General features: G+C 45.6%; 1 protein-coding gene across 2 annotated transcripts in view; it reads left to right on the forward strand.

The window, feature by feature from the left end:
* Positions 1–24,046, forward strand: part of DNAJB11 (DnaJ heat shock protein family (Hsp40) member B11) — a 103,928-nt gene that overhangs the window by 57,003 nt on the left and 22,879 nt on the right. For both annotated transcript variants that reach the window (XM_075317817.1, XM_075317816.1), the window contains exons 6-9: positions 11,980–12,062; positions 12,141–12,198; positions 16,774–16,885; positions 22,382–22,541. In XM_075317817.1, the coding sequence (XP_075173932.1) occupies positions 11,980–12,062; positions 12,141–12,198; positions 16,774–16,885; positions 22,382–22,541 (413 nt within the window). The remainder of the gene's footprint in view (positions 1–11,979; positions 12,063–12,140; positions 12,199–16,773; positions 16,886–22,381; positions 22,542–24,046) is intronic.

The following is a 24,046-nucleotide window of genomic DNA, read 5'->3' on the forward strand; positions in this document are numbered from 1 at the left end:
TACTCCTCCCGTTATACTCCTCTTTCCCCAGGACTACTCCTCCCGTTATACTCCTCTTTCCCCAGGACTACTCCTCCCGTTATACTCCTCTTTCCCCAGGACTACTCCTCCCGTTTTACTCCTCTTTCCCCAGGACTACTCCTCCCGTTATACTCCTCTTTCCCCAGGACTACTCCTCCCGTTATACTCCTATTATAATCCTCCTATTATACTCCTCTCTGAGGGGTTTGCAGCATGGGGGATGGAGCACGATGGGGGATGGAGCACGATGGGGGGTGCCCAGAATGGGGGGATGAAACACGATGGGGGGTGCGCAGCATGGGGGATGGAGCACGATGAGGGGTGCGCAGCATGGGGGATGGAGCACGATGGGGGGTGCGCAGCATGGGGGATGGAGCACGATGGGGGGGTGCGCAGCATGGGGGATGGAGCACGATGGGGGGTGCGCAGCATGGGGGATGGAGCACGATGGGGGGTGCACACCTCCCCCCAAAACACACACACACACCGCCACACACGCACCGCAGAACACACCACACACACTGGGAACCACAAACACCGCCCTACACAGACAGACAACGCCGCACACACACACAACACACAAACACCGCGGCACACACAAATATATGCACATATCGCGCAACACACACATTGCACAAAACATACCTCCCCCCAAAACACACACGCACCTCACACCTCCCCCCAAAACACACACACGCACCTCACACACACACACACACCCCCACACACACATGCCTACACACACACACCCACACACACATGCCTACACACAGACACACCCACACAAACCGTGCAACACACACAGCACCACACACACACAACGCTACAGACACACAGCGCTCCACAAACAATGCAACACACAACGCAACACACGAACAACACCACTCTCACACACCCCCACAACATCTATATATATATAACAAAAATCATACATTAACTACACAATACGTAAATTCTAGAATACCCAATGCGTTAGAATCGGGCCACCTTCTAGTGTATATATATAATTGCCTTATTCTGTCTCTGTCTTGCTCCAAAATTGTGTCGTTACAGTGACAATTGTGTCGTTAGTGACAACCAGCGGATTGGCCGCTGGGCTCGGCATGGCCCCGCCCCCCGCACAGATTGGCGGCTCGGCCTGGCCCCGCCCCCCGCACGGATTGGCCGCTTGCCCCGGTCCCCTGCACGCATTGGCCGCTCGGCCAGGCCCCACCCCCTCACGCATTGGATGCTCGCCCCGGCCCCGCCACCCCACACTCATTCCCCGAACCCACACGGAGACGCCCGACTCCCAGGTGACTGCTGCAGCACCGGAAGCCCACACCGCAAGACAAAGTGGAGAAAAGCCACTAGCTTACCATGCCTCCTGACACACGTGTGCCGGAGCCGGCGTAGGCTGGTATCCATAGTACACATCGGGTAACTATAGAAACCGCTTTCCTTAGTTACCCGATGTGTAACATGGTTACTAGCTTACCCCGGCTCCCGGCACACGTCCGCACTGTCGCTTACCTTTTCTCCACTTTGTCGGATCCGGCGCGCTCCCATGCACTGTGTACACTACAGTTGCCGCGCGACAAGCTCCGATCACGTGTTGTCATGTTCACCAGGAAGTTGCGGCGCAGCCACTGTCCTGTACACAGTGTACGGCTGCCTTCAGATGTCCGTCACACATAGCACACGTACATATATATATATATATATATATACACACACACACACACACACACACACACACACACACACACATATATGGATACACCGACGCATACACACATAGCGCATATGCATGTACACACATACTCTGCTGTACACTCACCCAGCAATGCGGTCCCCGGCACTGAAGTCCCTCGCGCTGTTCCTGCGCTTCCAGCCCCTCAGGGCACTGAATATTCAGTGAGTATAATGAGCGGCGATAAAAAGCGGGAGGCAGCAGAGCCGGAGACAGCATCTCTGGAGAGAAGTAAATATAGAAAATATTTTTATTAAAAAGACCCATATTTTCTCTGGTATGTTTTACACTGATGTCGCACGGATCACATCAGTGTGCGATCCGTGTGACATCCGTGCTGCCGAAGATACCTGCATATGTGCGTGCGGGGTCATGAAAAGTCACACGTCCGTGTGCAAACATGGATGTGTGTGGCACATCATAGAATAACATGGGTACGTGTGACATTCGTGTTACAAAACGCATGTCACACGTACCTAAAACACGGACGTCTGAAACCAGCCTACAGCAGCGTGCAGGATCCGACAAAGTGGAGAAAAGCCGGATGTGTGAAACCACTAGCTTACCCCGGCACACGTGTGCCTGAGCCGGCGTAGGCTGGTAACCATGGTACACATCGGGTAACTATAGAAACCGCTTTGCTTAGTTACCCAATGTGTATCATGGTTACTAGCTTACCCCGGCTCTTGGCACACGTGTGCTGGAGCCGGCGTACGCTGTTAACCAGTGTACAGATTAGGTAACTATGGAAACCGCTTTGCATAGTTACCCGATGTGTACCATGGTTACTAGCTTACCCCGGCTCCCTGCCCATTCAGATCGTTGGTCTCCCACTGTCAAACACGCCGATGCGTGCTGCACAGCAGGAGACCAACAAGCAAAAAATAAACCAGCACTGTCGCTTTGCATAGTTACCCAATGTGTACCATAGTTATCAGCTTACCGACGTACGCTGGCAACAAATGGTACACAATCCTGTACCTTTGCAAAGCGTTTTCGTTAGTTACCCAATGTGTACCATGGTTACCACCTTGCTCCCGGCATATGTGTGCTTGAGCCGGCGTACGCTGGTAACCATGGTACACATCGGGTAACTAAGCAAAGCGCTTTGCATAGTTACCCGATTGTGTAACATGGTTACCAGTGTACGCCGACTCCCTGCCCATTCAGATCGATGGTCTCCCACTGTCAAACACGCCGATGCGTGCTGCACAGCAGGGAGACCAACGAGCAAAAAATGAACCATCATTATTCAAGACTTGCTGATTATATTATTACTCAATCTGCTAACCTACATAAACATTCTAGACTACCCGATACGTTAGAATCGGGCCAGCTTCTTGTGTGTGTGTGTGTGTGTGTGTGTGTATATATGTATGTATATATATATATATATAATATGTGTGTGTGTGTATATAATGTGTATATATATATATATATTACATACACATTATACATATACAGCATTTATATTGCATATCATCAAAAGATTCAGCAATCTTAGAAAAGTTCATGTACTCAAGTGACATGGCCGACAGTCACAATTGGATGCGCATGAATCTGTGAGTCCTCAGACACTGTATAAAAAACGGGCAAGATTCTTTATGGAAATCACTGCAAGCGCTCAGGAATAGAGATGAGCGAACCGGCCGTGGTTCGGCTCGAGTTCGGTTCGTCGAACGGAGGTCCCGTTCGAGTTCGGTTCGTCGAACGTTCTACGAACCAAACTCGAACCTATAGGATATAATGGGAGGCAATCACAAACACATAAAAATGCATTATAAATGTACACATACAGTTAATAAACATTGCCATAACACTTACCGGTCCCCGCGATCCCTCCTGCACTCTGTCTCCTGCCGCTATTCCATCTGATGATCGCTGAATCCTCCCGGTGACCAGCACTGCCAGCAGTGATGCAGGACCTATCGTGATGTCAAAATAGCCATGTGACCAGTCACGTGGCTATTATCTCATTGGCTACAGACTGGTCACATGACTATGACGCGTCATGTAGGACCTGCGAGTGCATCTCTCCGGTACACGGTGCACATTTGTGTATCGCCGGGTACCGGCGACATGCTCTAGCACACGGTCGACTCCCCATTAACGGTCGTCATTAACGGAGATCACCGTTGCCATAGCAACGCAGTTAGCGGTGACGTCACCGCTAACCGCGGCTCCGGGAGCACCGTTGCTATGGTAACGCGTCTGTCAGCGTTACCGCTAGCAGCACTGATCTCTCACGGAGTGAAGGCTGCACGCTGCTTCCCGTGGAGCCTTCACGGAGTGAAGGCTCCATGGGAAGCAGCGTCTTCCCCCATGCAGCAGTGATGTAGCAGAGCTGCATTTGTTGAACGAGAAAGACAGAAGACCATGGATCGTGGAGGGCTGACAGGGGGTAATAAAGGTGGAGTCTCTAATGTGTCTGTGTATTTATTTCTATTAAAGTATTTTTTCTCTGTGTGGTGTCTTTTTTTTTTTAACCCTTTATTGGAGATTCTTAATGGCCGGGTCAAACGTGCCTGACATTAAGAATCTCTGGCTTAATACTGGCTAGTAAAACAAAGCCAGTATTAACTCATGATTACCCAACAAGCCACCCGGCTCCAGGGCTGTTGGAAGAGTTGGATACAGCGCCAGATGATGGCGCTTCTATGAGAGCGCCATTTTCTGGGACGGCTGCGGACTGAAATTCGCAGCAGAGGCGCCCAGAAACCTCGGGCTATCCTGTGCTGCGGATTCCAACCCCCAGCTGCCTAGTTGTACCTGGCTGGACAAAAAAATGGGGCGAAGCCCACGTCATTTGTTTTTTAATTATTTCATGAAATAAGTGAAATAATTAAAAAAAAAAAAAACGGGCTTCCCTATATTTTTGGTTCCCAGCCGGGTACAAATAGGCAACTGGGGGTTGGAGGCAGCCCGTGGCTGCCTGCTGTACCTGGCTAGCATACAAAAATATGGCGAAGCCCACGTCATTTTTTTTGGTGGGCAAAAAACTTCTGCATACAGTCCTGGATGGAGTATGCGGAGCCTTGTAGTTCTGCAGCTGCTGTCTGCTCTTCTCCATACAGACAGACAGCAGCTGCAGAACTACAAGGCTCAGCATACTCCATCCAGGACTGTATGCAGAAGTTTTTGCCCCCTGAAAAAATTATGTGGGCTTCGCCATATTTTTGTATGCTAGCCAGGTACAGCAGGCAGGTACGGCTGCCCCCAACTCCCAGTTGCCTATTTGTACCCGGCTGGGAACCAAAAATAAAGGGAAGCCCTTTTTTTATTATTTCATGAATTTCATGAAATAATTAGAAAACAAATGACGTAGGCTTCGCTCCATTTTTGTGTCCAGCCAGGTACAACTAGGCAGCTGGGGATTGGAATCCGCAGCACAGGTTGGCCTGAGCTTTCTGGGCCCCACTGCTGCGAATTGCAGTCTGCAGCCGCCTCAGAAAATGGTATTTTCATAGAAGCGCCATCTTCTGGCGCTGTATCCAACTCTTCCAGCACCTGCCTGCTATACCTGGCTAGCATACAAAAATATGGCGAAGCTCACGTCCTTTTTTGGTAGTTTTTTGGCAAAAAAAATAAAAAATGCTTCCCTGGATTTTACATTGCCAGTGAAGGTAACACCAAGCAGTGGGGGTTAGCAGCCAGTAGCTGCTTGGATTACCCTTAGCTAGCAATACAAAAAATGCAGCGGGAGCCCATATATATATTTTTTTTAATTATTTATTTAAATAACTAAAAACAAAATGGGCTTCCCTGTATTTTGATTGCTGAGCATCACAGTGCTGTAAAAATAAATCTGTAAAAAAAATGACGTAGTGCTCCACGGTATTTTTTATTCTCAGCGCAGATAAAGCAGACAGCTATGGGTTGCCACCCACATCTGCCTGCCGTTACCTTGGTTGGTAATCAAAATACAGGGAAGCCCATTAATTTTTTCTATTTAAAAAATAGTTAAAAAAAAAAAGACGTTGGGTCCCCCCATTTTTGATAGCCAGCTAGGGTAAAGCAGACGGCTGTAGCCTGAAAACCACAGCTGGCAGCTTTACCGTGGTTAGGGATCCAATGTGGAGGTCCCCTCAGGCTCTTTTTTTATAATTATTTTATAAATATTAATAATTACACAATAAAAGTAGGGTCCCCCCCAAATTGGATCACCAGCCAAGGTAAAGCGGAGAGCTGTGGTCTGGTATTCTCAGGGTGGGAAGGTCCATAGTTATTGGGCCTTCACAGCCTAAAAATAGCAGGCCGCAGGCACCCCAGACGTGGCGCATCCACTAGATGCGCCAATCCTGGCGCTTCACCCCAGCTCATCCCGTGCCCTGGTGCAGTGGCAAACGGGGTAATAAATCGGGTTGATACTAGCTGTAAAGTCACCTGAGATCAAGCCCAGCAGTTTGTGATGTCATGGCGTCTATTAGATACCCAACATCATAAACTGTCAGTACTAACAAAAAAAAAAAAAAAAAATCGACAAAAGAAATTTATTTGAAAAAACAGTCCCCAAAACATTTCCTCTTTCACCAATTTATTGTAAGAAAAAAAATAAAGGGGTCCCATGACGACTCTGGACCGTCTTGAATATGGGGGGGAGACACTCAGGGAACGTATCCCCCATTTTCTAGGAGTGCGGACCCTTCATGTGAGGAGTGTGGGTGCAATGAATCTGCACTCACTCTCCCCGGGTCCACAGCAGCAGAGTCCATGTCGTAATGGTTGCTACCAAAGCTGCAATACCCTGCTCATGAGGACCCTAATCAGGAGAACTATTCTACATTTCCAAATATTGGTATTTGCTGATATTATTGCTATTCCACCTACTATATATTGGGGATAGGATCTTGGAGATGGAATACCCCTTTAAGTCCAGTTATCCAGCTAACAACAGAGCTCGCTATTTAGATGTGTTTTCTTGTGGCGTATAACGGACTCTCATGTTTGGTAGTCGTTCAGCAGGGAAACTATAAAAGCAAATCCCTCCATTTGGAAATGTAGTATATAGCTCTCCTGATCAATTATGTTCCTTACCTCATGAGCAGGGCATTGCAGTAATAATAATAATTTATTCATTTATATAGCGTTATTAATTCCATAGCGCTGTATGTCTTTGGAGTGTGGGAGGAAACCGGAGTACCCGGAGGAAACCCACGCAAACTCCTTGCAGATGGTGTCCTTGGTGAGAATTGAACCCAGGACCTCAGCGCTGCAAGACTGCAGTGCTAACCACTGAGCCACCGTGCCGCCCATTTAGCTTACAGATGCATAACCACCACTCACTGTGTCTGAACACAGGAAGCTGAGCTGACAGCCGCTCTGTGCATGCGGCAGCGTCTATTGTGAAGGAGAGGGCCGTGGGGGGATCAACGCTGCACAGGTACCGTGGGACACCGGGGAACACCAGTGGGGTTATAGGGGGTGACCTGGCAGGGCCCGGGGAGGAGTTTTCTGTCGCATGTGTCATGGCACATGCGACAGAAATCAGAGGAGTAGGGTGAATGCTGCCGGCGCGCTGCTGTGTGCGCGGCCATCTTGGATTTCTGGGAGGGCATCAGGGGGGGCACTTTGGCGACACCGGGGGACCGGGGAGGAGATTTATCATGTTTGTTCATGCCAGATGGGAGATAAATATTTTTTTACCGGCGCTGTCATTTACTGTAACGTGATCATCGGTGTACGGTGTATACCTGTGATCACGTGAGCGGGGACCGGAAAAAACGTCCTGAATCATGATCTCCAGGGTCTCAGCTAGCCCTGAAACCCCGGAGATTTTCTGACGCCGGGGGGCGTTATTCACTTATTTCTGCCTGCAGTTTATAAACGGCAGATCAGAATAAGGCTACATTAACACGACCGATCCATTTTTGCGGTCTGCAAAAAAGTTCGTTTTTTTTCACAGGTGCATCCGTGTGGCATCCGTTTCTGTTCCGTAGACGGTCCGTATGTCATCTGTTTGTCATCCGCGTGCCTTCCGTTTTTTTTGTGTACTGCAAAAAAACTGAAGGAGGGTAAATGCATAAATTTACCCAGGATCCATAGCTTCATCCTACATGAGGCGGTCACATGTTCACTCCAGTGCCATTTTCTACTGCTTTACACAGCGTAGAGCGCTCTGGTGATTTTCTTGTGCTTGTGCACTTCATATCAGTCTTTTCTGTCATTATAATGGCAGAAAGACACATAATGTCCCACTCTCCTGCATTTTGTAATTTTTCACCCTTTGGTGCCTTTCATGTGGCACTAAGGGGTGCTTAGCTTTGTATTTAGCCAAAAAAATGAAAAAAAAAAATTACATAGGGTTCCCCCTATTTTTGTAGCCAGCTAGGGTAAAGCAGACTGCTGCAGCCTGCAGACCACAGCTGGCAACCTCATCTTGGCTGGTAATCCAAAACTGAGGGCACCCCACGCTGTTATTTTAAATTAAATAAATAATTAAAAAAAAAAACACGTAGGGGTCCCCCCAAAATTGGATCACCAGCCAAGGTAAAGCAGACAGCTGTGGTCTGATATTCTCAGACTAGGGAGGTCCATGGTTATTGGACTCTCCCCAGCCTAAAAATAGCAGGCCGCAGCCGCCCCAGAAGTGGCGCATCCATTAGATGCGCCAATCCTGGTGCTTCGCCCCAGCTCATCCCGCGCCCTGGTGCGGTGGCAAACGGGGTAATATATGGGGTTAATACCAGATGTGTAATGTCACCTGGCATCAAGCCCTGGGGTTGGTGAGGTCAGGCGTCTATCAGATACCCGACATCACCAACCCAGTCAGTAATAAAATAAATTGACGACAAACACATTTTTATTTGAAAAAACACTCCCCAATACATTCCCTCTTTAACCAATTTATTAGAAAGAAAAACAAATCCAGGTCTGGTGTAATCCAAGGGGTTGCCATGACGATCCACACTGTCCCAGTCAATGAAGAGCAGGATGTTCCCCATTGGCTGGGAGAGCAGTGCAGTGACCTGAGCTAACATGACCGCCCAGGTCACTGCAGGGCATGACAAGTGCTGCTGTCAGCGAGGTACATTACCTGCGCTGATCTCCTGCACTGTTGACAGCACCTGTCACTGAGTTCAATGACCGCCGCCTTCACAGCCAAGTATCGCGAGAGGCCCGTGACGTCACCGCTAGTCAGTCTCTGGTCGGAAGCGAGAGAAGGTGATGTGACAAGCGGCGGCCATGGAGGACAGTGACAGCGCTGAGGTCGGGACTTCATCACCGCAGGTAAGCCGAGCGGGACCATGTATGCAGAGTGACAGGAGGACGTCAGTGTCGTGGACTGCATGGCTGGGGACGTGTGTGTGTGTGTGTGTGTGTGTGTGTATATATATGTGTACATGCCGTGTGCAGGAGGGGGCGGAGTGAGCTGAGCGGGGAAGCGTGGGCTTCCTGCACGTAACTAGGATAAACATCGGGTTACTAACCAAAGCGCTTTGCTTGGATACCCGATGTTTATCTTGGTTACCAGCTTCTGGCAGGCTGCCAGCGATGGCTCCTGCACACTGTAGCTGTAAAAAGCCCTGCTTTTTGCTGCTAGAACCGTTCTCGAACGTATCTAGAACTATCGAGCTTTAGCAAAAAGCTCGAGTTCTAGTTCTATCTAGCATTAAGGAATAACGTTTGGAACTCCATTCTATGTCTGAACTGGGTGCAAAAAACCTAAAAAACATCACTATGGGGAGATAAGGTATGCACACCAGTGACTATGGAAGGGGAATACATGGAATAGCAGAAACTGCTGTGTGAATACTGACATGAAAAATTCAATAGCTATTTGTAAGAATGAAATGTGAAAAATGGAACCTGCATTACTGCCATGAATATATGAATAAAGAGAAATTTAGCTACTGAATTGATCAATGCAGAAGAGCCCCAACACTACGCCAAAGTATTTCTCTACGTTGGGGTCCCTAGCTTGTGTGTGTCCTCTCATGCAGTTAAAAAACTTACCGTGTATGGGACGCTGAGACCCAGGCTATATATGCGTATAATGTGGATTGGCAATAGGTGTGTATGGGGAGGGTTCACAAACGAAAAACTACTAACATTAAGGAATAACGTTTGGAACTCCATTCTATGTCTGAACTGGGTGCACCCAGTTCAGACATAGAATGGAGTTCCAAACGTTATTCCTTAATGTTAGTAGTTTTTCGTTTGTGAACCCTCCCCATACACACCTATTGCCAATCCACATTATACGCATATATAGCCTGGGTCTCAGCGTCCCATACACGGTAAGTTTTTTAACTGCATGAGAGGACACACACAAGCTAGGGACCCCAACGTAGAGAAATACTTTGGCGTAGTGTTGGGGCTCTTCTGCATTGATCAATTCAGTAGCTAAATTTCTCTTTATTCATATATTCATGGCAGTAATGCAGGTTCCATTTTTCACATTTCATTCTTACAAATAGCTATTGAATTTTTCATGTCAGTATTCACACAGCAGTTTCTGCTATTCCATGTATTCCCCTTCCATAGTCACTGGTGTGCATACCTAGTTCTATCTAGAACACCCCCAAAAATCACTCGAACCGCGAACTGGAGAACCTCGAACCGCGCTCAACTCTACTCAGGAATACTTCAAAAAATCATTGCCTGTCAACATAGTTAACTGTAATCCACAAATGCAAATTAAGGCTCGATTATGCAAAGAAGAAGCCATATATCAACACAATCCGGAAACATTGCTGTCTTCTCTGCACCAAAACTCATTTAAAATGGAAACACAAACGCTATGTCCGGCACTCAAGAGGAGAGGGACCATCTTCTTATCAGCCCATAATTTTTGCATCTCTGATGGTGCAGGGTTGCATTAGTGTCTATTGCATATTAGATGCGGCAATCCCAGAACTTTACCCATTTCATCCCGATTGCCCTGGTGTAATGGCAGTTGAGTAATAAGAGGTTAACAGCTCACAGCTAATACTAAGCCCTAGATTAGTAATGGGTGGCATCTGAGACTGCCCCCCATTACTAATCTGTAAGTGCAAAAGAAAGAAACACACACTGAAATTTTTTTTTATTTAAAATAAAAAAACACACACCCTCTTTAACCCCTTTATTATTCCCAAAACACCCAGGTCTGACATCCACACGAGGTCCCACAACAATTCCAGATCTGCTACATCTGAAATGACAGCGCGCGGGCATAGAACCGCCCGCTATGAGCTTCAGGCAGCGACTGCGCCGCAACTTCACTTGTTTGTGGTCACAGCTGGAGGTTCCCATGGTCCTCCACCTGTGACCACAGGTAACCTGACCTCAGGTGATCTTATTGAACTGAGTGACCTCACACCCTGTGAGGTCACTGAGTTCAGACCTGCATCTCCTGGCAGAATTTTTTTTTTGCCAATAGATGCAAATTTGGTGCTGAAATTTCTACACCATATGTCTGTTCTCAATTTACGCCTCCTGGCAAAAGAACACCTTGTGGTTTCGATGTGATAGCAATGCAATTTATTTGTTTTTTTGCCAGTAGGTGTAGGTGGGTGCAGGTATATGGTGTAAAAATTTCAGCACCAAAAATGCATGAAAACTGTTTTGATGCAGTTTTGGTGTGGTTTTCTGCCAAGAGGGGCAAATTTGGTGCTTAAATATCTGCCCCAGGCACTGTAACCAATCAGAGACGCGTTGACTGCCGGTCGGCAAACGAAGCTGTGCGTATGCATGAGGGATAATGAACAACCCCGGAAGTAGTGTTTAGAGCTGTGTGGCAACTGGTAAATATAAAGCGCCTGCTCTAATCCCCTATTCCTTCTACCACCATTTTTAAGCACCTCATTTGGGGCACCATAGACTTGTATGAGGACCGGTGTTCAGCCTGTTATCCATGATCAATTCTGGATGCGAACCTGTTTTGTGGGGGGGGGGTGTTTAAAAACCCAGTTGGACCTGCCGATCCCGAGTATCTGTGAATCCGCCCATCACTAATAATGACCTGTCCAGAGGATACGTCATCAATAAGATGTCAGTGAGGGTCTTACACTTGGCTCCTATTCTTTTCAAAAGCTGATCAGTCAGTGGGCTGTTTTTTCAGTGTTTTGTTTAGGCAAATAACAGCTGATCAGTGGCAGTGCCATTTGTCAATTTGTTGGAACAACCCAAGCTCATGTTATTGACCTATATGATGGAATAGTTCATCCTTATGGTGTGACCAAGAAAAGGCTTAAAATGAATGCTTCATCTTGTATCGCATGTGCTTCCTTTCCCCATACAATTAGACTTGTAAATGAGGAACGAACGTTAGAAGTTGAAATTGAGCCTGGAGTTAGAGATGGGATGGAGTATCCATTCATTGGAGAAGGTAAGACTCTTATGTTGTATGTTTATGTTCATTCAAGACTTGTGTTCAGCTCTTAAAATCCCTTCTTTGCTTTTCTAGGTGAACCCCATATTGATGGAGAGCCTGGCGACTTGCGCTTTCGTATCAAAGTTCTCAAGTAAGATATATGTTTACACACAACCTACAGATATGACCACACACATATTGAAATAATGATTTATGTTAAAGCATAACATACATATAAAATGAGATAAATATGTTGATATTATCATGAAAATCTTTTTAAAAGAGATATATAAAATGCGCATCATGCACAGAAGACTATTGAAAAGAGCTACATTAAATAATCAAGATGAATATTGTCTGTAATATTAGGGCAAGTGACTAAATGGGGTGAAAGTGACACCATAACAGTTCCCAATATAAAATATATACCATATATAGGCAAGGTAAAATGTCCGACATTAAAGTAAGTGAGCATAGTGCTTAATATATAGGGGTTACTAAACCACTGGTAAAAGCTATAGCTTAGCAATGTAATGCTTAGAGTTTATTACGTAGTTACATAGTTACTTAGGTTGAAAAAAGACCTAGGTCCATCTAGTTCAACCTTCCTCCACAAGTTCTACATTTGGTCACTAAAGGCCGCTTTACGCGCTGCAATATCGGTACCGATATCGCTAGCGTGGGTACCCGCCCCCATCTGTTGTGCGACACGGGCAAATTGCTGCCCATGCCGCACAACATCGCCCAGACCCGTCACTTACCTGTCCGGCGACGTCGCTGTGATCGGCGAACCGCCTCCTTTCTAAGGGGGCGGTTCGTTCAGCGTCAAAGCTGCGTCACTGAACCGCCGCCCAATAGAAGCCGAGGGGCGGAGATGAGCGGGACGTAACAACCCGCCCACCACCTTCCTTCCGCATTGGGGCCGGGAGGCAGGTAAGGAGAGCTTCCTCGTTCCTACGGCGTCACACGGAGCGATGTGTGCTGCCGCAGGAACGAGGAACAACTTCGTTACTGCTGCAGTAACTATTTTTGAGAATGGACCCCCATGTCACCGATGAGCGATTTTGCACGTTTTTGCAACGATGCAAAATCGCTCATAGGTGTCACACGCAACAGCATCGCTAATGCGGCCGGATGTGCGTCACCAATTTCGTGACCCCAACGAGTTCACATTAGCGATGTCGTAGCGTGTAAAGCCCCCTTAAGTCATTTATAACCAACAATGTTGTGTGTACTGAGGAAATCATCCAGCCCTTTTTTTAAAGCTGTTATAGTATCTGCCATTACTACCTCTTGTGGTAGGGCATTCCACAGTCTGACTGCTCATGGATGTTATAATAATCATGGTGCATAGTGTATATTACCTTTTTGATGCCCAACATGCGTTTCGCCTTTGATTCTTCCAGCGGCGCACCTGGAAGAAGCCACAGCAAAATGATACATTTATCTAAATGTTGAAATGCACCCCCACCTCACAAAGGTCTTATGAACTTATGGGGGACAAAATGTATGAAATATACAATACAGTTTAAAAGTTTGGGGTTACACAGACAATTTGTCTTTTCCATGAAAAATCATACTTTTGTTTATCAAATGAGTTGCATAAGGAATAAAAAATATAGTCCAGACATTGACCAGGTTCGAAAAAATTATTTTTACTTGAAATAATAGTTTTCTCCTTCAAACTCTGCTTTCGTCACTGCTTCTTTGCAGCAATTCCAGCTTTGCAGACCTTTGGCATTCTAGCTGTTAATTTGATGAGGTAATCTGGAGATATTTCACCCCATGCTTCCAGAAGCCCCTCCCACAAGTTGGATTGGCTTGATGGGCACTTTTTGCACACCATACGATCAAGCTGCTCCCACAACAGCTCAATAGGGTTGAGATCTGGTGACTGGGCTGGCCACTCTATTACAGATAGAATACCAGCTGCCTGCTTCTTCCCTAAATAGTTAATGCACAATTTGGAAGTGTGCTTTGGGTCATTGTCCTGTTGTAGGATGAAATTGTCTCCAATCAAGCACTGTCCACAGGGTATGGCATGGCGTTGCAATATGGAGTGATAGCCTTCCTTATTCAAAATCCCTTTTACCTTGTACAAATCACCCACTTTACCAGCACCAAAGCAACCCCAGACCATCACATTACCTCCACCATGCTTGACAGATGGTGTCAGGCACTCTTCCAGCATCTTTTCAGTTGTTCTGCATCTCACAAATGTTCTTCTGTGTGATACAAACACCTCAAACTTCGATTCGTCTGTCTATAACACTTTTGTCCAATCTTCCACTGTCCAATGGCTGTGTTTTTTTTTTTTTGGCCCATATTAATCTTTTCCTTTTATTAGCCGTACTCAGATATGGCTTTTCCTTTGCCACTCTGCCCTGAAGGCCAGCATCCCGGAGTTGCCTCTTCACTGTACACGTTGATGCTGTCGTTTTGCGGGTACTATTTAATGAAGCTGCCAGTTGAGGACCTGTGAAGTGTCTATTTCTGAAACTAAAGACTCTAATGTACTTGTCTTGTTGCTCAGTTGTGCAGTGGGGCCTCCCACTTCTCTTTCTACTCTGGTTAGAGCCTGTTTGTGCTCTCCACTGAAGGGAGTAGTACACACTGTTGTAGGAAATCTTCAGTTTATTGGCAATTTCTTGTATGGAATATCCTTAATTTCTAAGAAGAATAGACTGACGAGTTTCACATGAAAGTTCTCTTTTTCTGGCCATTATGAGAGTTTAATGGAACCAACAAATGTAATGCTCTAGATTCTCAACTAGCTCAAAGGAAGGTCAGTTTTATATAGCTTCTCTAATCAGCAAAACTGTTTTTAGCTGTGCTTGCACAAGGGTTTTCAAGGGATTTCTAAACATCCATTAGCCTTCTAACACAGTTAACTAACACAATGTGCCATTAGAACACTGGAGTGGTGGTTTTTGGAAATGGGCTTCAATACACCTATGTAGATATTGCCTAAAAAACAGACGTTTGAAGCTAGAATAGTCATTTACCACATTAACAATGTATAGAGTGTATTTCTGTTTAATTTAATGTTAGCTTCATTGAAAAAAAAGTGCTTTTCTTTCAAAAATAAGAGATATCCTCCCTCTCTCATAAATCAGTCATTGCATCTAAATCTCAGGAAACGAGTTATAAGATAGTATCGAGATGGTACAGGGTTCCAGTAACAGTGAACAAATGGTTTCCAGGGGTGCCGGATACGTGTTGGCGATGCGGGGCAGATGCGGGAACAATGGTACACATATGGTGGTCATGCCCAACCCTGAACGCTTTTTGGAATGGAGTCCTCAGGATAGTACTGGAAGTGACTGGAATCTCAGTCCCTCCGTCCCCGGAAGCAATTTTGCTCTACATGTTCCCCATATCCAAATCTAAATTTAAAAAATCTTTGCTCAGACATTTACTGCAGGCAGCGAAAACCGTGATCCCCAGACATTGGAGATCCATGGATCCCCCGTCTCTTGAGGAATGGTTTGCGGAGGTGGGCCTGACACACCGCATGGAATTACTGGTGGCTGGGTCCCAACAGGAAAGGGACACAGTAGCCAAGACCTGGTTTCACTGGGAGGCGTTCTTGTCTTCACCATTATACCATCACATCTTGAAATAATGTGCAATGTCCTAAACCCCTTCTGTCTTAATTCTTCTCTCACTTTCTAGCTTGCTATATTTATTGCTCTGCTTTATTGCCAGAATATGAATCTCAGTTTTATAAGAAATGGTTTATAATGTGATAACTTAGACGGCCAAAACGGCCTTAGTCGCCTTTCAAGGTATATCAAACGTTTATGACTTATTTCAAGCTATAAGTGAATCAATCGTCATTCTTTAATGTTTTTTCACTCTCTGTATTAATAATTTGAAACTCAATAAAAATTTATTGTTTAAAAAAAAGAAAAAAAAAAAATGAGATATCTAAGTGACCCTAAACCTTTGAACTGTAGTGTAAGTAAAAAATAATTTTAAAAAGTCACAATCAGTCTGATTGGCTGTTTCTAAACTTGCCCCTTTCAAAGTGAAACATCTATCCAATATACAATAATAATTTGTAAGGAAAGAAGACCATTTAAAATAATTTTAGTCCTGCTTTGTGATTAAATATGACAAATACATGCAGTTAATTTTTTTTGTTCCCTGATATCAGCAAAAAGAATAGAGAGAGATCATAAAAACTAGGTCCCCATGCATCATGAAGAAGAAAATATTTTCATATGCAAACAAAACAGTTTTGTTTAAAACTCTTTATACAAAAAAAATGTGCCTGTCCAGGAATGTGACAAATTGGTACTGGTACTTATCTGGTTAATTACAGGACCAACAATACTGTTTATGCCACTGTAAAAGATGAAGCCAATAACAAACAGGCATCTACTGGTTTGTTGGAGCGATCATTGCTCTGTGTAAAAGCAAATTGCTACTTCTATTAGTAGGTAATGCATTGCCTGCAGCTGACCGGTAACATCAAGCTGTGAATTTCACCATGCACATAATCTGGGGTGACTAAATATGCTGCTGCTGTGCGGATAAGTACTAGAATCCAGTGGGGTGCTGTGGCTTCTGTTATAATACCAACAGTTCTTCCAATGTTGACACCATTTTCTTTTCCCAGTGTCTTGATTTTGTTAACCATTACTGTTACAATTCCAGTGGCGTGTTTTGCTTCAGTTGAGAACTGCTTTGTCAGTAACATGATCTTGGTTGCATTTTCCAGACATCCTATATTTGAAAGAAGAGGGGATGACCTTTATACAAACGTGACAATTTCTTTAGTTGAAGCACTTATTGGTTTTGAAATGGATATTTCACATTTGGACGGTCACAAAGTAAGTTAAAAATCTCAATAGCCAAATTGAGCATTTTGGTTTTTTTGGGTTTTTTTTGGGGGGGTGGGGGGGTTTCCTTTTCCTAAGTCTTAGTAGGCACCAGGGTTCACAACTGATGTCACCAAAGCATCCCAGGGGAAACTAGTTTTGTTTTCATTTTTTGGGGTTTTTTTGTACTACAAACGATTTGGGCCAATTAACCACTCAAATATCACTGTCTCAATCGACAATGGTATCTAAGTGGTTAAAAGGGGGTTAAAAGACCCTCTGACAAGATTGGCTCCCCGCAATCGTAATCACAAATGCCGATCATTGTCATGGTACCCTAAGGTCATCTGATGACCCCAAGCAGGGCCGGACTGGGACTAAAATTCAGCCCTGGCATTTGGGGGGTACACAGGCCCACTTGTCACTTGGTGAATGTGTAATATCTTTTGTGCACTTGTAAATTGTGTAACATGACCATATAACATGCAGTCACGGCTGCATCCAGTATTACAGCTCAGTCCTGTTTATTGCTCTTAAGTTGCCGGACCTGGTGAAGCCGCTATTTTCCCTACAGAGCTAGGTCTCGCAGATAATGAAGAGAATGCTGCTCTCCATATAATGCTAAGGCTTCATCATATAACTGATGGACATGGAAGCAAAATCAGATCCCCCTCAGCTAATATTGATGACCTATTCTACAGATAGGTGATCAGGGAAGCTATCGTTGTCACTGACACTAATTTTGGGTGCATGCCACTTAGGGAATGTGCAATGACATTTTTGGGGGCAGATCCCACCATGGATACCACTATGAAAAATACTCACAATCAGTGACCATCTGCATCTATTACTGTGCGCAGGTTCAGGCTTTTGAGCATCTTTTAACCACTTCAAGTTTCTAAAACCACCAAGTGGTTAAAAGAAGTGACCAGTTCATTCTTTTGGTGTTTTCCACTCAGTAGACGCAGATCAATGGAAAGGTTCGGAAGATGCTCGGATGTCTTTTATTGCGTTTTACCATCACTTTTTCTTAAAAAGCACAGTAAAAAAAAAAAGAAGTGACAAAAACAATAAGAAAACACAAAAAAGCCAAAGATGGTCAAGACCATAGAAAAACTATAAAACTACACAGCAGATGGGTCAGGAAAAAAAACGCCACGGTTTTCAACATCTAGTTAAAGTTGCCGGTGTTGCTTGAGTTTAAAACACCTTGTGTGCACATAACCTTAGGTTTTCCAGTTTTGGAAACCCATTCCCTGCATTGTTTTTGTTTTATTCACTCTCCCCAGGTCTGGTATTGTCTGCAGCGCTGGTGTCACATCACAATGACAGCGCTGCAAGCAATCATGGAGCTCAGCAAGTAACTGGCTACCGCGCTGCTGAAGTGATGTCAGAGATGCAGACACTTATAGACTCAAGGCGCAACAGCAGTTTGTATTTTTTACAACAAAAAGGACGCATCAGACATCAAGAGGATGTCAGCAGTCAGCGTCATGCAAGAGCTACTCACATGAATACATTACTAGAACCAAATATTTGAAGAGGATTTGGAGACATTATGCTTAAAAAATGTGTAGACATGTTAATTTACACTGTTTTTGGAGCAGAAACTGAGCAGAATTTTGACAAATTCTCCTCATAATGTCAAAACAAAGTTTTGATTATTTTTAAGCTTTTTTTTGACATAGCCATGAAACTTGTTTTGGATTTTCAAGTTCAGAACCACCATCAATACATGTATGCCGCACCAGAACCATCAGCAGCACATGAATGCAGCACCAGGGACACCATCAGCACATGAATACAGCACCTGTGCCACAATCCGTATATGAATGCCACACCAGAACCATCATCAGCACATAAATACAGCACCAGAACCACCACCAGAACATGAATGCAGTGCCAGAATCACCATTAGCACATGAATGCAGCACCAGAGCCACCACTAGAACATGAATGAGTTGTTACCGTCCCTTTTGTCTCCATGTAGTACAGACACCATGATGAGATTTCATACCCACAGCTAGACTCTGAAGACCTCCCTCTTTGTTCTTCAGCAGCACTTCCTGACACTTTTATTTTTAAAGGCATTGTGTCAGTATACTGCCCCAAATATATAAATATCTCCCATGCTGTGCTACTAAATAAAGACTTGCTGTGTTTCCTTCACAAAATATCACCCACATACACACACTGCCCCTCTCCAAAATATTATACCCCCACACACACTGCTCCTCACCAAATATTATACTCCTCTACACACACACACTGCCCCTCTCCAAAATATTATAGCCCCCCCCCCACACACACATACTGCCCCTCTCCAAAATATTATACCCCCCACAAAAACACACAATGCCCCTCTCCAAAATATTATACCCCCCACAAAAACACACAATGCCCCTCTCCAATATATTATACCCTCACACACACAATGCCCCCCTCCAAAATATTATACCCCCATAGACACACAAACTGCCCCTCTCAAAATATTAACCCCTACACACACTGCCCCTCTCCAAAATATTATATACACACACACACACACACACACACACACACACACACACACACACACACACACACACTGGCCCTCTCCAAAATATTATACCCCTATATATACACACACTGCCCTTTTCCATAATATTATACCCCCCCTATAAACACACACACACACACTGCCATTATGTAAAATACCCCCCCCCCCCCCTCATACACACTGCCCCTCTGGATAAAGTACTCCCCTTCCCCCCGCCTCTCGCAAAGCTGTGTCCCTTTCACAAATGTTCCCCCGTTATGTGCCCTAATCCCCTCCTCACTCACCCATAGTGAGTACACATTCCATCTTTGGCTTCTCCACGGAGCTCTTACTGCTGTCCGACGTGTCTCAGCAGCGCCCGCAGCAGTGTGATGACGTCAGCAAGTTGCTGATCTCATCACGTTGTTGCACGCTGGAGCCCCAGGCCCGGCGCTGTCACTGATCAAATGTATTTGCGTCTGAGAAACGCAAACATATTTGAACAGGAAGGAGGGAGCTTTGGTCACCGGCGCTTTCCTCAGCAGTACGCTGGGCACAGGATCTCACTAAACAGCAGGGCCGGGGCGGCACAGCACAGCGCGCTGCCTCCTGCTGCTTTCAGTGATGCTACTGCGCGCAAGGCAAATTAATGTTGTCCAGCATGCAGACTGCTGAGGAGAGTGGCGGTGACTATAGAGTGAGCAGCCCACTACAGGGGCCAGCACTTCTGGCATTTGCCAGAATTGCCCTATGGCCAGTCCGGCCCTGGCCAGCAGCATTGAAAATTGGCGGCGGGGGCCGCTCACCGGACCCCGCAGTTATAGTGGCAGCCGGCGGGTGGCGGCAGCCACAAAATAATTTTAAACAGCAGGCAGTGCGGAAGAGGCGGGGGGCGGCCCTCCCACCCCTCCACCGGCCAGCCCACCGGGAGAAGTCCCGCCCTCCCGGCTGTCAGTCCGGGCCTGACCCCAAGGTATCATGGCCTGTTACATAATGCATTATTTTTTACATCCTAAATTGGTAGAAAACATATCTTCAACTCGTCGTGCAAAAAAAAATGTTCTCATACAGCCCTGTTAACCAGAAAAATAAAAAAAGTTACAGTTCACAGAATATAGTAACAAAAAAATCTATTTATTATATAAAGTGTTTTTATTGTGTGAGGGCAAAACATAAAAAAACTTTTATAAATCTGTTATCGCAGATGGAGACACTTTGGACTCCGTCTGGTCTCTGTTCCAGTCCAGCAGTGTTCCATCATTTTAGGTGTCTTTTTAGGACATAAGTGTGGACAACCAAAGAGGTAAAAAAGATGGAAACCACCAGAACAGATGCCAAACGGAGCTCAAAGTGGTTCCATCCGGTTTTTGTCAGAAGCATATTTTTGGGTGGATTTACATAGAAACCATGATGTAAGTGCTCAGCGCAGAACACAAGAATGTGCCTTATACTGAAAGCGATCAAAAAATGTTCTGTACCCCAAAATGTTACCAATAAAAACCTCTAACTTATCCTGCACAAGCTAGCCCTCACTCAGGTCCGTCATCTGTCACAGGAAATACAGGAGGTCCCCACGTTATTGTTAGAACAAAGACTGTGGAAGAGCGACTGCCCTCACACCACAAATAAAATTTAGTGAAATCTGGTCTTCCAAACCCAAATGCCCCCTTCCTTCTGATCCCCATGTTCCTACATTGCCTAAGAAATCATGTGTGTGACATTTATTGTAGCAGGGAGAACCCAGTTAACTATTTTACAGGGAGCATGTCTACAGAAGCACAACCTGGGTACAGATTGGTCTTGTTGCAATGACTTGCCCCACTCCATCTAAGACTCTTCCCGGGCGCAGTTCTTGTCCTGAGTCTCTTCAGAGGGGGCAGTGCATGCACAGTAAGCTCTTGATGACATTGCGAGATCCAAACTGTCAATATGTGAACGCACCGCAGAACCACTGGCAAGGAAGGCAGGTGACTGAGAAACGAGTGACCTGTCCATCAGAGACAAGCGGCTGGCAGGGAAATAGGATGAGAGGCAGGAGAGCTAGAAATGCAGCGTCTGCTCCTGCCCTTGCAATTAAAACTTCCAAACGAGATTTTTCAACAGTTTCCAAGCATAATAGTACAAGCAAAGTATGGCTTTAATAAGCTTGTACACACATGCCTTTTAGTTCGGGGTCTAATATTTTGATGACAGGTTCCCTTTTAAAACAGCTCTTATAAAACAATTTATTCCAGCAATAATAAATAAAAGGTTGTACGAACAGAGCATGAGTGCAAGCAAACCTGATCCTTATAAAAATGGAGGATTTATTACATAATGAGTATAAAAACGGAACAAGATGATACAAAACAAATGTATAAGGTATATTTCCACTGTTAAGGGTGGTCCGACATGTTCCCTGACAATATCTCCCAGAAAGAGTCCTAAACCATACAAGAGAGACGTATATGCATGGATGTACACAGAAAGCAGTCTTATATGAAAACCGTAGCATAAATACCCAATAGAATCAATATGATGCATATTACATACAGAAAGGAACATATCTTTAGTTTCAGGAGCAAGCTGCTTTCACATATCCATCTGCTGTCCCAGACTCAGGCTTTCATTGATCCAGACACACATTTTCAGAGCATCTCCTATTCTAATCTATTTGGGGATGAGCGTTGTCCTTATAGGGGTTCTCTTAAAATATACTAAAAATTGCTGCTCTGAACTCTTCCAAGTCTTAGTCACGTGTCAGGACCAGTTGTTGCCTGTAGAAACAGAGCAGGAGACAAGTCTCGTTTGCCAGGCTGAAGAGCAGCATCAGGACCTGATCCTAGCACTCAGCCTTGAGGCAGGACAGTACCAAGAGAAAAGATGTCGTGAAGTGGTAAATGTCTTTATTCTGTTAGGCTTCTTTGTGTTATTCGGGCACATCCGGTGTATGGAGCGTATAAGCTTTTAGGAAACGTGATTTTATTAATTAAGACTTAATTTATTCATAGGTTCATATAATGCGAGATAAAATCACAAAACCAGGAGCAAAGCTTTGGAAGAAAGGAGAGGGCCTTCCAAATTTTGACAATAACAACATTAAGGGATCCCTAGTTATTACTTTTGATGTGGAGTTTCCAAAGGAACAACTAACGGAGGAGCAAAAAAATGGTACGTATCTGCTTCCAAAAAGTAAGGAAATGAAAGATCAATCCTCTTGTTTTCATCAAAATTAACGTTTAGTGTAAAGATCTATTCAAAACCATGCTAACATCTTCTGAAGACGTACAGATCTAACACTTTTTAAAGGTTCTCTTATGAATATTACCTGTCCAAATAGCTTATTGGACTGTGTGGCCACCATTAGCAAAAGCTTAGCACTGCTAAGAAAGCGTGGCTCCTGCTATGGTAAACTGGTGTAAAGCTCTTAGTGATGTCCGCCGCTGGAGATGGTAAGGCGGCAAACAGAAGTGGAACCACTAAACCACAGTGGGACCTGGGATTACTTTTGAAAGGAAGGGGCTTTACTAAGCGCCCACCGTGAGGCAGATGCTAGGTGTCACTCTCAAGGCAGAGACCGGGACTGTGGCAGCTGATCCCCAGGGCAAGGACTGACCCAAGGACAAACGGGCAGAGTCTTTAATGCAGCAGGGACCACCGGGAAGGACTGGCAGAGTCACTATTATAGCAGGGACCATAACTCAGTGTGCAGATGCAGAGTAATTTTGTCTAATATAGTTTTCACAGCAAAAATACAAAAGAACTCATAAAAATACCTTTATTAAAAAAATATTTCTCTATCGCTTTCATTGGGGGACACAGGACCATGGGGTGTATGCTGCTGTGAATAGGAGGCTGACACTAAGTGAACATAAAAAGAGTTAGCTCCTCCCTGGCAGTGTACACCCCGAGCCGGAGGCGGGACTTTGCCAGTTTTTTGCTTAGTGTCGTAGGAGGCTGATGTGGGCCCATATCTCTGTGGGCCAACCTCAGCCTAGGCTATTCCTTTTTTTTCAGTTTTTTCATCCTATACGGCGCCGCTCAGCGTTCTCATCCTTTTTACGCTTTTTATCTCTTCTGCAGGGTTAAAGATCCTGCATCAGAGAGTATCCTCGCCTGCTCTTTCCCTACAGGGTATCGTCCCCAGGGTTCCTTGAGGCTCGAGACACCAGCCCTTATCCCCCTCCGGCCCCATGGTACCACCCCAGGGGCTGATTGGGGTCCCACACATTTATGGTTTATGGGCTCACTCCCCGTCGACCCCTATGGTACCGTCCCAAGGGGTGTTTCGGGTGGAGACGGCGAGGAAACATCGCAAGCGCAGGAGTGCTCACAGCACCAGGCCTCCCCCAGCGTTCTCCCCTGTTTCACTGGGCCCAGGCAAAGGATCACACACTGCAGCGCAGGAGCGCTCTGCAGTCTCCCCCACAGCCCCCCAGCAGCCTCCCCTGGCACTTGCCAGCATCAGCCTGCACTCACCGGGGGCCTCAGCAGCCAGGATGGGACCCAGGGTTCTGGACACCGCGCAGGGACGCAGGCAAGCTCTGCTCCGCGCGCAGCGCTGCGCTCCCGGCAGCCGCCGCTCACAAATTTAGTCCCCGGCTCCGGGCCCACCTTAGTTCGGAGCGCTCCGCCCCCCCATTTGCGCGCACGCGTCTTCCTGGCCCGCCCCCGCC

The sequence above is a fragment of the Anomaloglossus baeobatrachus genome, chromosome 7 (assembly GCF_048569485.1).
Source record: "Anomaloglossus baeobatrachus isolate aAnoBae1 chromosome 7, aAnoBae1.hap1, whole genome shotgun sequence".
NCBI classification, from domain to species: domain Eukaryota; kingdom Metazoa; phylum Chordata; class Amphibia; order Anura; family Aromobatidae; genus Anomaloglossus; species Anomaloglossus baeobatrachus.